The sequence below is a fragment of the Somniosus microcephalus genome, chromosome 33 (assembly GCF_052327205.1).
Source record: "Somniosus microcephalus isolate GS21.2 chromosome 33, FLI_Smic_1.0, whole genome shotgun sequence".
Taxonomy (NCBI): Eukaryota; Metazoa; Chordata; class Chondrichthyes; order Squaliformes; family Somniosidae; genus Somniosus; species Somniosus microcephalus.
The window spans coordinates 32,280,518-32,296,118 of NC_141019.1; the positions used below are offsets into that span (position 1 = coordinate 32,280,518).

The window sequence follows — 15,601 nt, forward strand, 5'->3', positions numbered from 1 at the left end:
CTCCGAGAGTGCGGCGCTCCTTCAATACTGCCCCTCTGACAGTGCAGCGCTCCCTCAGTACTGCCCCTCTGACAGTGCAGCGCTCCCTCGGTACTGCACCTCCGACAATGCAGCACTCCCTTGGTACTGCCCCTCTGACAGTGCAGCACTCCCTCAGTACTGCCCCTCCGAGAGTGCGGCGCTCCCTCAATACTGCCCCTCCGACAGTGCAGCGCTCCCTCGGTACTGCACCTCTGACAGTGCAGCACTCACTTGGTACTGCCCCTCTGACAGTGCAGCACTCCCTCAGTACTGCCCCTCCGAGAGTGCGGCGCTCCCTCAATACTGTCCCTCCGACAGTGCAGCGCTCCCTCAGTATTGCCCCTCCGACAGTGCGGTGCTCCCTCAGTACTGCCCCTCCGACAGTGCAATGCTCCCTTGGTACTGCAGATCCGACAGTGCAGCGCTCCCTTGGTACTGCCCCTCTGACAGTGCAGCACTCCCTCAGTACTGCCCCTCGGAGAGTGCGGCGCTCCCTCAGTACTGACCCTCCGACAGTGCAGCACTCCCTCAGTACTGCCCCTCCGACAGTGCAGCGCTCCCTCAGTACTGCCCCTCCGACAGCGCGGCGCTCGCTAAGTACTGCCACTCCGACAGTGCAGCACTCCCTCAGGACTGCCCCTCCGACAGTGCAGCGCTCCCTCAGTACTGCCCCTCCGACAATGCGGCGCTCCCTCAGTACTGCCCCTCCGACAGTGCGGCGCTCCTTCAATACTGCCCCTCCGACAGTGCAGCGCTCCCTCAGTACTGACCCTCCGACAATGCAGCGCTCCCTCAGTTCTGCCCCTCCGACAGTGCGGCGCTCCCTCAGTACTGCCCCTCCGACAGTGCGGCACTCCCTCCGTACTGCCCCTCTGACAGTGCAGCGCCCCCTCAGTACTGCCCCTCCGACAGTGCGGCGCTCCCTCAGTACTGCCCCTCCGACAGTGCGGCGCTCCCTCAGTACTGCCCCTCCGACAGTGCTGCGCCCCCTCAGTACTGCCCCTCCGACAGTGCGGCGCTCCCTCAGTACTGCCCCTCCGAGAGTGCGGCGCTCCCTCAGCACTGCCTCTCCGACAGTGCAGCACCCCCTCAGTACTGCCCCTCCGACAGTGCAGCGCCCCCTCAGTACTGCCCCTCCGACAGTGCAGCGCTCCCTCAGTACTGCCCCTCCGACAGTGCGGCGCTCCCTCAGTACTGACCCTCCAACAATGCGGCGCTCCCTCAGTACTGCCCCTCCGACAGTGCGGCGCTCCCTCAGTACTACCCCTCCGACAGTGCGGCGCTCCCTCAGTACTGCCCCTCCGACAGTGCGGCGCTCCCTCAGTACTGCCCATCCGACAGTGCGGCGCTCCCTCAGTACTGCCCCTCCGACAGTGCAGCGCCCCCTCAGTACTGCCCCTCCGACAGTGCGGCGCTCCCTCAGTACTGCCCCTCCGACAGTGCGGTGCTCCCTCAGTCCTGCCCCTCCGACGGTGCGGCGCTCCCTCAGTACTGCCCCTCCGACAGTGCGGCGCTCCAACTGCTCCACCTAGTCAAACATCCTTTTTTCCCCATCTCCAATATTTTTACAACTAATAAATGAAAGTGTTCAAAGAAAATGAAAAAAAAACATTTTTTATGCCCCCCCCTATGATTTTTCATAGAATGGTTACAGCACAGAAGGAGGCCATTCGGCCCGTCGAGCCCGTGCCGGCTCTCTGCAAGAGCACTTCAGCTAGTCCCACTCCCCCGCCCTTTCCCCGTAGCCCTGCAATTTTTATTCCTTCAGGTACTTATCCAACTCCCTTTTGAAAGCCACAATTGAGTCTGCCTCCACCGCCCTTTCAGGCAGTGAATTCCAGATCCTAACCGCTCGCTGCATAAAAAAGTATTTCCTCATGCTGCCTTTGGATCTTCTGCCAATCACCTTAAATCTGTGTCCTCTGGTTCTCGACCCTTCCGCCATTGGGAACAGTTTCTCTCTATCTACTATGTACAGACTCCTCATGATTTTGAACACCTCTATCAAATCTCCTCTCAACCTTTTCTGCTCTAAGGAGAACAACCCCAGCTTCTCCAGTCTATCCACGTAACTGAAGTCTCTCATCCCTGGAACCATTCTCGTAAATCTTTTCTGCACCCTCTCTAAGGCCTTCACATCCTTCCTAAAGTGCGGTGCCCAGAATTGGACACAATACTCCAGTGTTTTATAAAGGTTCATCATAACTTCCTTGCTTTTGTACTCTATGCCTCTATTTATGAAGCCCAGGATCCCATATGCTTTTTTAACTGCTTTCTCAACCTGCCCTGCCACCTTCAACGATTTGTGCACATATACCCCCAGGTCTCTCTGTTCATGCACCCTCTTTAGGATTGTACCCTTTAGTTTATATTGCCTCTCCTCGTCCTTCCTACCAAAATGTATCACTTAGCATTTTTCTGCATTAAATTTCATCTGCCACGTGTCCGCCCATTTCACTAGTCTGTCTGTCTTCTTGAAGTCTATCACTATCCTCCTCACTGTTCACTATACTTCCAAGTTTTGTGTCATCTGCAAGTTTTGAAATTGTGCCCTGTACACCCAAGTCCAAGTCATTAATATATATCAAGAAAAGCAGTGATCCTAGTACCGACCCCTGGGGAACACCACCGTGTACCTTCCTCCAGTCCGATAAACAACCATTTACCACTACACTCTGTTTCCTGTCACTTAGCCAATTTCGTATCCATGCTGCCACTGTCCCCTTTATTCCATGGGCTTCAACTTTGCTGGCAAGCCTATTATGTGGCAATTTATCAAACGTCTTTTGGAAATCCATGTACACCACATCAACTGCATTGCTCTCATCAACCCTCTCTGTTACCTCATCAAAAAACTCAATCAAGTTAGTTAAACACGATTTGCCTTTAACAAATCTGTGCTGGCTTTCCTTAATTAATCCACACTTGTCCAAGTGACTGTTAATTTTGTCCCAGATTATCATTTCTAAAAGCTTCCCCACTACCGAGGTTAAACTGACTGGCCTGTAGTTGCTGGGTTTATCCTTACACCCTTTTTTGAACAAGGGTGTAACATTTGCAATTCTCCAGTTCTCTGGCACCAGCCCCGTATCTAAGGAGGATTGGAAGATTTCCACCTTTACTTCCCTCAGCATCCTAGGATGCATCCCATCTGGTCCTGGTGACTTATCTACTTTAAGTAAAGACAGCCTTTCTAGTACCTCCTCTTGATCAATTTTTATCCCATCCAGTAACTCAACTACCTCCTCCTTCACTATGACTTTTGCAGCATCTTCTTCCTTGGTAAAGACAGATGCAAAATACTCATTTAGTACCTCAGCTATGCCCTTTGCCTCCATGCGTAGGTTTCCATTTTGGTCCCTAATCGGCCCCACCCCTCCTTTTACTACCCGTTTACTATTTAAATGCCTATGGAAGACTTTTGGAATCCCTTTTATGTTAGCTGCCAATCTATTCTCATACTCTCTCTTTGTCTCTCTTATTTCCTTTTTCACTTCCCCTCTGAACTTTCTATATTCAGCCTGGTTCTCATTTGTATTCTCAACCTGATATCTGTCATATGCCCCCTCTGCTTCATCTTACTCTCTATCTCTTTTGTCAACCAGGGAGCTTGGACTTTGGTTGCCCTACCTTTCCCCCTCGTGGAAATGTACGTCGACTGTACCTGAACCATCTCTTTAAAGGCAGCCCATTGTTCCACTACAGTTTTGCCTCCCAATCATTGATTCCAATTTACCCGGGACAGATCCGTTCTCAACCCACTGAAATTGGCCTTCTTCCAATTAAGTATTTTTACTCTAGATTGCTCCCTGTCCTTTTCCATAGCTAATCTAAAACCTTATGATACTATGATCACTGTTCCCTAAATGTTCCCTTACTGACACTTGCTCCACTTGACCCACCTCATTCCCCAGAACCAGAGCCAGCAATGAAAGCAGTGTCCAGAAGATGTATCTTTAATTCCTTCAATAATACCGCACCATAAAGCACTGCCTTCAGGAGAGGAGCGAAAAGGGACAATGTTGGGGGTGGGTGGGACTGAAATAAATAAAATAATGTTCCTATCATCGTACCTCAAGACTGAGTTTAACCAAAAAATAGAGCCACGTTAATTCTAAGAATCTGAATCAAGATTCCGCTTCCCCTTCTGCCGTCCTTTTCCCCTTCCTCCTTCCAGCTGATTTCGACTTTTATTTTGGTTGCGGGAACCGTCATCTTTTCACCAAGCGGCATCCGTACACGTGCCAATTTAAAACCCCGCCTCCATACGTAACTGTGATTGGCTAAAATGTACAAACAATAATGATTTGCAAACATTTGATTGGATCGAATGCCTGTCAATCAGTCTAATAGCTGCGGCGGTGGGTTGTGGGAGCAGGTTTGGTTGTGAAGGCGCTGTAAGCTTCGCAACAGTGGCGTCTGTTGATGTTTTTATTTGTGTTTCGTGCGATGTGATCAATGTTAGGGGAAGCGCGGGTAGGTTTCATAGTACTGCGCAATGAGCGGCCCGCGGAACTAGAATTTAATAAGAAGTAACCGGAAAGAGCGCTTCAGAGATGCTGGCTGGGCCTGGCTGACATTTTACTTCGAACCCCCGCCTCAGCCAGACTGCGACTGAATATCATTGAAAGGACAGCCTGGCAAGGGCTGTTTGAGATTAGAAGCTTATTTTTTTAAAAATCAATGAAAAACGTCAGAGAAATTACAGCAAACTAATTAAATCAGCTATCGCGGAGGGGTCCTCCCTCCACCTGTACCAGTTCTATGTGATGTGTCAGAATGGCTGGCTGGAAGATTTAATAAAAAGAACACTGGGGATCAGTGAAAAGTTTCCCTTTGCTTGTCGTCCCATGTGAGCTGTACTAAGTTATCGTTTGTTGTGTCCTTTTGTTGGGTCCCCTTTCCTTTTCCCATGACATTTGCCTCTTAGCAAATGCACAAACTAGCTTGGTTTGCTGCACACATTATTTGTCCACCTTTGTCAGTGTTTAGTAGGTGGTTCACTCCTTCAGCATAATTGATATTCTACAGTACCCGTATGCACAGCCAACACTTGGCCTTGTTGCTATTGTGTCTCATTGTTTTATTTTGCCTTTTCTACCACATGCATCTTTTAAAATTCTCATCCTTGTTTTCAAAGCCCTCCAAGGCCGTGCCCCTTCCTACCTCCAATCTCCTCCAGCCCCACAACCCTCTGAAATATCTGCGCTCCTCTAATTCTGGCCTTTTGAGCATCATTGATTTTAATCGTTCTACTATTGGAGGCGGTGCCTTCAGCTGCCTAGGCCCTAAGCTCTGGAATTCCCTCCCTAAACCTCTCCTCTCTTTTAAGACACTCCTTAAAACCTACCTCTCTGATCTGCCCTAATATCTCCTTATGTGGCTCGGTGTCAAATTTTGTTTGCTAACGCTCCTGTGCCGTGCCTTGGGACGTTTTACTGTGTTAAGGGTGCTATATAAATACAAGTTGCTGTTTGGTATCAATAATATAGCCAATCTGCTGAGGAACGCTGGAAAATGATTTTTTATATGTTGAGAATTGTGATCAACTGGGCTTATATGTTCCATCTTCCTAATGCTACGCCATGAATTATCGGTTTCATTCTACATAAATACCTCATAACATTAGGAAGTCATGATTGCTTTGGATTCAAAGATGAGGAATGTTAAGGGGGTCCTGGATAAGTAGCTATTTCACTCAATTCATGATCTCCCTCCTTTCCTCGTCCTTAGAATTTGTCTTTGTTGGGAGGCCATTTTGATTTCCTGTTGTAAAGTTTTGTGTGACATTTGAAAATTTCAAGTGGAAAGGATTTCAGCTTCAGGGGGTTTCATATAATTTGCTTCCTTTTTGATTACTGCAATGCAGGGGAGTGGGCCATTGATGAAGATGTCAGTAACCTCATTTAAAACCGAGGGTATTGACAGGAACATTGGGCTGGCCGTGAGTTCTTGGTGTTTGTTTTAGTCGTGAGAAAGATCTTGGTAATAGGCATTTTATGAAAGAATGGGCAGCCCCTCCTGTATCAGTGTACTGTTTTCACCCCAGCCATCGTTATGTCCTGTCGTGAGACTTGAATTACAGGCAACTTTAAGTTGACCTCCCATCTGCTGCATCGAAGCAGACCAGAGACACTTCACTTTAGACCCTGTGCAGCTCTGTTCCCAGAGCTTTTCTTTTTCTGGAGCTACTTATTGCAGTGCTGTGTCTTGGCTTCAAAATAAAATATAAATTTAGCTCTCCTGATTTATCCAATGAGTAGCAAAGCCGTACAGACCGGGCAAGTCGGTATTGGTTAGTTTATCTCGGACAGTGCAGCAGAAGAGGTGCAACAATTTGCTTCAGTACTACTAGGTTAAAAAGGGGAAAATTGGTCCGGGTTCCCACTCCTGCTCGCTATCCAGTAGCGGCTGCTGGAAGTGTGGATGTCGGTTGAAGACAGTAGGCTGTGATGCCTCCTGGGGTTGAGTTGCTTGCCAGCATTTGCCAAATGCTTTGTGTTCACTTGGATCAGGAACCATCGGGTGCCCAGCAAGAGATCAATGGCTTTTGGAAGGGAACATTGTAGAATTTCTGTTTTCCCCTCGTATTGGAGCAACACCCCCATTAACCAGGGTATAAAAGTGTTTTATCCAAAATGGTTTAGATATGATTACTGTAATTAGAAATGGGCTGGAATTTGGAGCAATTTAAAATTTTTTATTCACCTCCCAACATTTTTGACGTTCTCTATTATTTTGTAGTTTTGATGTTTTTATAAATAACTGGAAGATTGGACTTTGGAAGTCAATGGTAAGTGTAAATCAAATGCTTCATGTGTTGTACAGTATTTAGTTTCATAATTGCCTTGACCAAATAACACCAAGCTTGGTAAAAATATTATTCCTCATACTTGTCAACTTATAATGAAAAGAAAATGATACGGGTAGATGGATTGTGATTAACTGATGATGTAAAATGTGACCCAAAAAAGTTGAGAGCTAGGCTTTGAAGTCGAGTGGAGTCGTAGATAGGCAAAGACCATGCTGGACATGTTGCAAAAGGCAGCTCCTTGCGGCACTCAAATGAAGTGGGCTGAATCCTGACGTACCATGTCCCTGAAGCGCTCTGCCTGTTATCTTATGTAATACACTACTGGAGTTTGGAAGGGGCTTTGTGGTTTTATTCGAATTTCAGCTCGAGTATTTTTCATGGTGAACGACAGACTCCCAGATTCTACTTTGTAATTTGTGCATTGATACTGAGTTTTGTTTCACTGCACATTGCAGTGCAACAACCACTTGTGTCCATGCAAGAGACTTTTTAAAGTAGAAAAAGTCTCCAGGCACTTGGCAGAGGTGCAAGTGGAATAGCATACCCTCTACGGTGTATAATGCAGTAACAGAATCTCCTAGCTATGGAATTTGGGGGACAGGATATTGTCAGTTGAAAAAACTGGGTGTGATTTTTTTCTTGCATATCCTGGTTAACATGGGACTAAATAACTGCCAGCTGGATTGGAATTTCTTTCTTTCCTATGCTTTTTTTTCATCCCTAGAATAAACCATGAATTTTGATGGTCTTGATTCTGGCCTTGGGGAATACCCATCGTCCCTGCACCCTGGCATTGACCCTTCCCTGGACACTTCGATTGAGCATTCACTGGACCCAAGGCTTGACCCGAACTTGCTGCAGAATGTGGAACTGGAAGCAGATGGTGTCCAGCTGGATGGCATGTCGGTCTCAGTCCCTGAATCTGTGCATCTTGTGGAGGGAATGTATTCAGAGCTGCACACAGTTGTCGCAGAGGTTGGAGTCCCTGTAACTGCGTCACATTTTGACCTTCAAGATGAATTACTCTGGGTGGGAAATCATGGGGTAAGTACAGTCCATTAATCTGCTCCTCCAACCAAGTAAGTTAGTGGCTCTCCGCTCTAGTATGGAGGCCTTGGTGTGCACTGGTGGATAAGGGATTGGCATGTTGTATTTGTATACCTTACAAGTCTCTCGATCTAGCTGGGACGATCCAGGACCACCTGATGATGATTCCCAGCACACCAATGTTGCAAATTTACCAACCTGCATTGCTCTGCCTGGAGTAACATAGTTAGATGGTTTGGGAATGGGGAGCAGGCGAAGAATGATTGGATGACTTGTAAAGTGTGCGTGTATAATTCAAAAGATGGAATTTGAAATTAAGTTGTTCTGTTTAATACACATAAGATACACAGACCTAGATATTGAAGGAGTGCTCTATTATTTATCAACGGTTTGGAGCCTGGAATTTCCCTTTTTAACTAAATGATTTATGCAGTTGAATATAAACCAACAGCACTGACCACTTCCCAAATATCAGATAGCATTCTGTCTGCCTTTGTCACTAAGAATGTGTTTGAATCCGCATAAATGTGTTGATGGTCGATGTGGGAATGGAAGCCACTTGTTTCCAGGGTTCTGCAATGCTGATGCAATAATGGCTGCTAGGAGATCACTCAAAGCTGTTTTTCCTTCACTTCCTTACTTATCGAGGAAATCCCACTCGGCTGCTCCCCACAGCAGCTTGGGTGAAACATAGAAACATAGAAGATAGGAGCAGGAGTCGGCCATTCGGCCCCTCTAGCCTGCTCCGCCATTCAATGAGATCATGGCTGATCATCCAAATTCAGTACCCTGTCCCTGCTTTCTCCCCATATCCCTTGATCCCTTTAGCCTTAAGAAATATATCTAACTCCTTCTTGAATATATTTAATGAATTGGCCTCCACTGCCTTCTGTGGTAGAGAATTCCACAGGTTCACCACTCTCTGGGTGAAGAAATTCCTCCTCATTTCTGTCCTAAATGGCTTACCCCTTATCCTTAGACTATGACCCCTGGTTCTGGACTCCCCCCGCCATCGGGAACATCCTTCCTGCATCTAGTCTGTCTAGTCCTGTTAGAATTTTATAAGTTTCAATGAGATCCCCTCATTCTTCTAAACTCCAGTGAGTATAAGCCTAATCGACCCAATCTCTCCTCATACGTCATTCCTGCCATCCCAGGTATCAGTCTGGTGAATCTTCGCTGCACTCCCTCCATGGCAAGAACATCCTTCCACAGATAAGGTGATCAAAACTGCACACAATACTCAAGATGTGGTCTCACCAAGGCCCTGCACAACTGCAGCAAGACATCCTTGTTCCTGTACTCGAACCCTCTCGCTATGAAGGCCAACATACCATTTGCCGCCTTAACCGCCTGCTGCACCTGCATGCTTACCTTCAGCGACTGGTGCACAAGGACACCCAGGTCTCGTTGCGCTGCCCCTTCTCCCAATCTATTGCCGTTCAGATAATAATCTGCCTTCCTGTTTTTGCCACCAAAGTGGATAACCTCGCATTTATCCACATTATACTGCATCTGCTATGCTTCTGCCCAATCACCCAACCTGTCCAAATCATACTGAAGTTTCTCGGCATCCTCCTCACAGCACACACGCCCACCCAGCTTTGTGTCGTCTGCAAACTTGGAGATATTACATCTAGTTCCCTTGTCTAGATTATTTATGTATATTGTGAATAGCTGGGGTCCTAGGACGATCCCTGCGGTACCCCACTAGTCACTGCCTGCCACTCGGAAAAAGAGCCGTTTATTCCGACTCTTTGCTTCCTGTCTGCCAACCAGTTCTCTATCCAAGTCAGTACCTTGCCCCCAATCCCATGTGCCTTAACTTTACACGCTAATCTCTTATGTGGGACCTTATCGAAAGCCTTCTGAAAGTCCAAATACACCACATCCACTGGTTCTCCCTTATCTATTCTACCAGTTACAGTATATCCTCAAAAAATTCCAGTAGATTAGTCAAGCACGATTTACCTTTTGTAAATCCATGTTGACTTTGTCCGATCCGTTTTCCAAGTGCTCTGCTATTACATCTTTTATAATGGACTCTAGCATTTTCCCCACTACCGATGTCAGGCTTACCGGTCTATAATTCCCCGTTTTCTCTCTACCACCTTTTTTGAATAGTGGGGTAACATTAGCTACCCTCCAATCCATGTGAACTGTTCCAGAGTCTATTGAGTTCTGGAAGATGACCAGCAATGCATCTACTATTTCTAGGGCCACTTAAGTACCCTAGGATGTAGATTATCAGGCCTTCAATCCCGTCAATTTCCCTAACACCATTTCCCTACAAATACTGATTTCTTTCAGTTCCTCCCTCTCATTAGACCCTATGTTCCCCGACATCTCTGGGAGGTTATTTGTGTCCTCCTTTGTGAAGACAGAACCAAAGTATGTAGTTAATTGGTCAGCCATTTCTTTGTTCCCCAATATAAATTCCCCTGATTCTGACTGCAAGGGACCTACGCTTGATTTCACCAATCTTTTTCTCTTCACATATCTATAAAAGCTTTTACAGTCAGTTTTTATGTTCCCTGCAAACTTACACTCATAATCTATTTTCCCCCTCTTAATTAATCCCTTTGTCCTCCTTTGCTGAATCCTAAACTGCTCCCAATCCTCAGGTATACTGCTTTTTCTGGCCATGGTGAGATGGGGAAGTTATCAGCTCTGCTCGGGCGACTGTAGGTACAAACCCATCTACTGTCAGTCGGCACAGCGACATCCCACATAATATGGTCTTGTGTGCACATGTCACTTTCTCACTTGTTTTTACTGTTGAAATTAAGATTCGAAATAAATGTTTGAAAAGTCGTTCTTAATACATTTTCTCAATCAGTTCATATTGGTGGATAAGTCTTTAAAACTGTTTCATAGATTTGTTTGAGGATCTTGCTTTTTTTTTTATATAAGTGTTGAGTTCACTTGTGATGTGGAATTGTGAGGTGTTAACTTAATCACAGTAAATCTGAGGGGTGACACTGCATGTGGCGAAAAGAACCTCCCAATCGATTTGTAATCATTTTTATTATTAAGGAGAAACTTAAAACTTGTATAAGTATCTGAAATAGAATTCTAAATCCTATTGAATTGTCACGAGTAAAACAAAACCTAGTATTTTCTGCTGAATAGTTGATTTATTTTTGCTACTGCTATGTAATACATTGGGAATATCAGAGATTGCTTCGGGAGAGGGGCGAGCTCTTTACCTTCAGAGCAGCGCTACTAAATTTGTCTTTGAAATTTCTCTGTCTAGGGCCATGCAACCTCCTTCTTTGGTCCCACTATGGAGCGATACTCATCCTTTCAAGTTACCGCTACCGATGACATACGTCACATACAAAGCATAGAAAGCGGAGTCCTCTTTTTAAATAAGAATAACCTCAAGTGCTTTACTCGAGGAGGATTCATAATGTTTGATTATGTGTAAGTTTTTTAAGTTTAGACTGCTGAAGTTTTAAAGGAAAACTATTAAAAGCAGGTGAACAGCTGAGTTGAAGGAGGGAAAGAATATTGGAGTTGCTAAGTTTACAGACCTGCAGTTTTATTCTTTTCCCCCCCACCCTTCACCCCTCTTTGTGAAGGTGTTAACTGGGATACGTTTCCACAATGCTGACAGTCCTGCTGTAGCTCATTTGTGCGAGCTTCGACTGCTGCTTTGCCTGGTGTCGCCATCTGGTTAGCTGTGCATATACTGACGTCCGGTGAGAGCCAGGTTGGACTTGGCTGTAAGGTTCCCCCCCACCCCCCCCTTCACCCGTCTTTGTGAAGGTGTTAACTGGGATACGTTTCCACAATGCTGACAGTCCTGCTGTAGCTCATTTGTGCGAGCTTCGACTGCTGCTTTGCCTGGTGTCGCCATCTGGTTAGCTGTGCATATACTGACGTCCGGTGAGAGCCAGGTTGGACTTGGCTGTAAGGTCCCGCCCCCCCCCCCCCAAGCAATTGAATAGCCTGCCATTGGTCACTATCCAAGCTAACATGAGGAATGACCACTTAGGCAAGGTCCCAGAGGGCTGTTGGCATTGTGGAATTGTACTCCAGAATGAGCCGGCGCCTTCAGGAAGAAAGAGAAAATTGGAAGAAAAAAAAAGAATCTTAGACGTGCTGGTCTGTATTGTTTAATTGCTACATGCGACCATGTTTGACTAGGCTGTTGAGGGAGCCAATCATTTTATAGGATTCCGTGCAATTTATATGCTTAAAAGTTTGAGTCATCGTAAAAAGTTACTTTTAGATAACCCTTAGACTGCTCGATCTCTCTCTCTCGATCTCTCTCTCTCGATCTCTCTCTCTCGATCTCTCTCTCTCGATCTCTCTCGATCTCTCTCTCTCGATCTCTCTCTCTCGATCTCTCTCTCTCTCGATCTCTCTCTCTCTCGATCTCTCTCTCTCTCGATCTCTCTCTCTCTCGATCTCTCTCTCTCTCGATCTCTCTCTCTCTCGATCTCTCTCGATCTCTCTCTCTCGATCTCTCTCTCTCGATCTCTCTCTCTCGATCTCTCTCTCTCGATCTCTCTCTCTCGATCTCTCTCTCTCGATCTCTCTCTCTCGATCTCTCTCTCTCGATCTCTCTCTCTCGATCTCTCTCTCTCGATCTCTCTCTCTCGATCTCTCTCTCTCGATCTCTCTCTCTCGATCTCTCTCTCTCGATCTCTCTCTCTCGATCTCTCTCTCTCGATCTCTCTCTCTCGATCTCTCTCTCTCTCGATCTCTCTCTCTCGATCTCTCTCTCTCGATCTCTCTCTCTCGATCTCTCTCTCTCGATCTCTCTCTCTCGATCTCTCTCTCTCGATCTCTCTCTCTCGATCTCTCTCTCTCGATCTCTCTCTCTCGATCTCTCTCTCTCGATCTCTCTCTCTCGATCTCTCTCTCGATCTCTCTCTCGATCTCTCTCTCTCGATCTCTCTCTCTCGATCTCTCTCTCTCGATCTCTCTCTCTCGATCTCTCTCTCTCGATCTCTCTCTCTCGATCTCTCTCTCTCGATCTCTCTCTCTCGATCTCTCTCTCTCTCTCTCGATCTCTCTCTCTCGATCTCTCGATCTCTCGATCTCTCGATCTCTCGATCTCTCGATCTCTCGATCTCTCGATCTCGATCTCTCGATCTCGATCTCTCGATCTCGATCTCGATCTCTCTCTCGATCTCTCTCTCTCTCTCGATCTCTCTCTCTCGATCTCGATCTCTCGATCTCGATCTCTCGATCTCGATCTCTCGATCTCGATCTCTCGATCTCTCGATCTCGATCTCTCGATCTCGATCTCTCTCTCGATCTCTCTCTCGATCTCTCTCTCGATCTCGATCTCTCTCTCTCGATCTCGATCTCGATCTCGATCTCGATCTCGATCTCTCTCGCTCTCGATCTCGATCTCTCTATATATATTCCAAAGGACAATGACATAAATGTGCTGGTGCTGCGTTTTTTAACAGCTCTTTCTGTCAAATGGGCATTCGACATCACTTGAACCTGCAGTGTTTGTGAGTTGTTAGGTTCAGGATTGTTCGGTGAGATAGCTTACCATGTACAGGAAACTTTTTTTTGAGGTGGTGCCGGTTCACCAAAAATTCCAGATAACCGAAAGCTATAGTAACGGAGAGCTGACAGCTCCTTATAAAGCAACAAACCCTGTTGCTTAGCAACAGATTGAGAGCAATGGCCACAAGTTCCAAGCGTCACTGTAGCTTAGCAACAGACGAGGAAGGCAAGTAAAACTTAGCTGAACCTACTCCTGAATTTTGCTGGTTAACAGAGATTTCCGGTTATTTAGGTGCCGGTAAATCGAACGTTTCCTGTAGTGAAGCTCCCCATTGTCACAGATATTGAATATCTCCTACATGTCTTCAAATCAAGCGAAACTTGTAACTTTGGGGCTTTCCAATAATGTATTGAATGATGTGGGAGCAGTGGTATAGTACTGTGTATTAAATTTCTGACTTTATATTTGTTCACATTCTGTCCTATAGAAGATTTTAGTCACTCCTGTGACAGCATTACAGAACCATATATGTATATCTTTAGCTGTATTAGTTGAAAAGTATAATTTCAATGAGCTAGGAGTTCATTTAGTTTGAGAAGCATTACTAAACCAGACATTGTAACTAGGTAGTAAAGTGTATTGTACAATTTACATCCTAACAACAAAGAATGTTTGATCAAATGAGTGTGTTGGCGCAGTGCTAACCGTGGCTGTGTCGTCTTTAACTGCGTTCCCCATTCTGGTCTATGTAGATACTCAAACTGGCTGTTTTTTTAAATTTTTAGTATGGATGAAGCTGAGGACATGCACAGTCTTCTTCTCACTGACAACAACTCTGTTCTTTTGGGGGGCCTTCAGAATCATGTCATAGAAGTAGACTTAAATGCAGTACAAGAAAGTGAAAAGGTAAAGCTCTGAGCACAAATATTACATTTTATTTCAGCCATATAAATGATTTGATTCATGTTTTAAAGCTGCTCATCCCACTAATGCCCTAGTGGTCTAAGCATACAAGAGGATGACACTGCCAATCCTAGGGTCCCAGTCGCTTTGGTGCTCCCTCAAGACCCCTACTTGGACACTTTGTTGGGACAGCCTTTGAGAATCAAGTGTTCGAAATGCTTGAGAGGATGCTTCATGACCAGCTGTGAGTGGCTGTGGTTTCCTTACTCCGTGCCGATCAGTATTCCATGGCTGGCTGTGGCACCTATTCTATTTCTAATCATTTAAAGGAAGTTTTCAACTGAAAGACATGGAGTTTTTTTGTAGGTTTTCGCACCTTTAGGTAATGCTGAGTGTTTTGCAGTCTCACTCTTTTTCTCTCTCATTCTTTATTCTTTCCCCCCCCCCCCCAATTCTTCTGGGGTCTCTATTTCCTTTCATTTTCCACATCAGCCATCCCTTGTTTGAGTTTTGTGCATTGGGCCCACAGCCAATAGGACCTGGGTTGCGTTTGGTCAAACTCATTTCATTTATGGTCACTAGAGAAAGGAGACCTTCATCCCATCAGTCTGGGCTGCATTTAAACCCAGGCCCCAGAGGTTAAAGGACAATGTGATTAACCCACTGCTGCACCCAGTACCCAGCTCTTGTTTCCTTTACACAAATAATAGTTTCTTTTTGGCTCAGACCGATCCAGGGCTTTTTCAAGATCAGTGGAAAGAAATTTTATTTTTAATATGTTCTGAATAACAGTGCTTGTATTAATGTGCAGTGCTTGATTACTGTCTCTCTTTCCAGTACACAGTTGACGTTCCAGGAGTTACAATCATGCGACAGTCTAACCGCTTCTTCTTTTGTGGCCATACATCAGGAAAGGTAATTATACTGAATGTACTGAATTTAATGCAAGAATTTGTAGCAACAGGAAAAGCACATTAGACTGAACAAGCTGCTCCCTTTTCCATATATTAATCCCATCTTCTCGCCATATCCCTCAATCCCTTCCCACTCCAGAAATGCATTCAACCTGTCTATACTGCCTGCTTCAGTGGCCTTTGCTAGTAATTAATCCCGCAGCTCTAGTAGCCTCTGGGTGGAAACATTCGATGTGACTTCACTTCTTACTGCTACCTCCCTTGTTGATCCTAATTTCTAATTTACATAGCGAGCAGTGGATCTCAGGGAGTGACTTCAAGGCAGCAATCTTATCCAGCAGCTTTTAACCATCATTTGAATCCTGCAATAAAATTGCAACCTTGCGGATTGTAGTTTTTCTGACATACGTTGACAGCCGTGGCTCA

At 45.8% G+C, this 15,601-nt stretch overlaps 1 protein-coding gene across 8 annotated transcripts in view; it reads left to right on the forward strand.

Annotated features, from left to right (window-relative positions):
* The first annotated feature begins 4,218 nt into the window (after positions 1-4,218).
* LOC147097109 (PAN2-PAN3 deadenylation complex catalytic subunit PAN2-like) overlaps positions 4,219-15,601 on the forward strand; it is a 52,858-nt gene continuing 41,475 nt past the window's right edge. The window contains exons 1-6 of one of the 8 annotated variants that reach the window (XM_085972953.1): positions 4,225-4,497; positions 6,766-6,814; positions 7,560-7,879; positions 11,139-11,308; positions 14,144-14,264; positions 15,099-15,176. In XM_085972953.1, the coding sequence (XP_085829079.1) occupies positions 7,568-7,879; positions 11,139-11,308; positions 14,144-14,264; positions 15,099-15,176 (681 nt within the window). In that variant the 5' untranslated portion in view covers positions 4,225-4,497; positions 6,766-6,814; positions 7,560-7,567. Of the gene's footprint in view, positions 6,815-7,559; positions 7,880-11,138; positions 11,309-14,143; positions 14,265-15,098; positions 15,177-15,601 lie in introns of those variants that run through there. The other 7 variants (XM_085972954.1, XR_015074491.1, XM_085972951.1 and 4 more) reach the window with 7 other exon arrangements.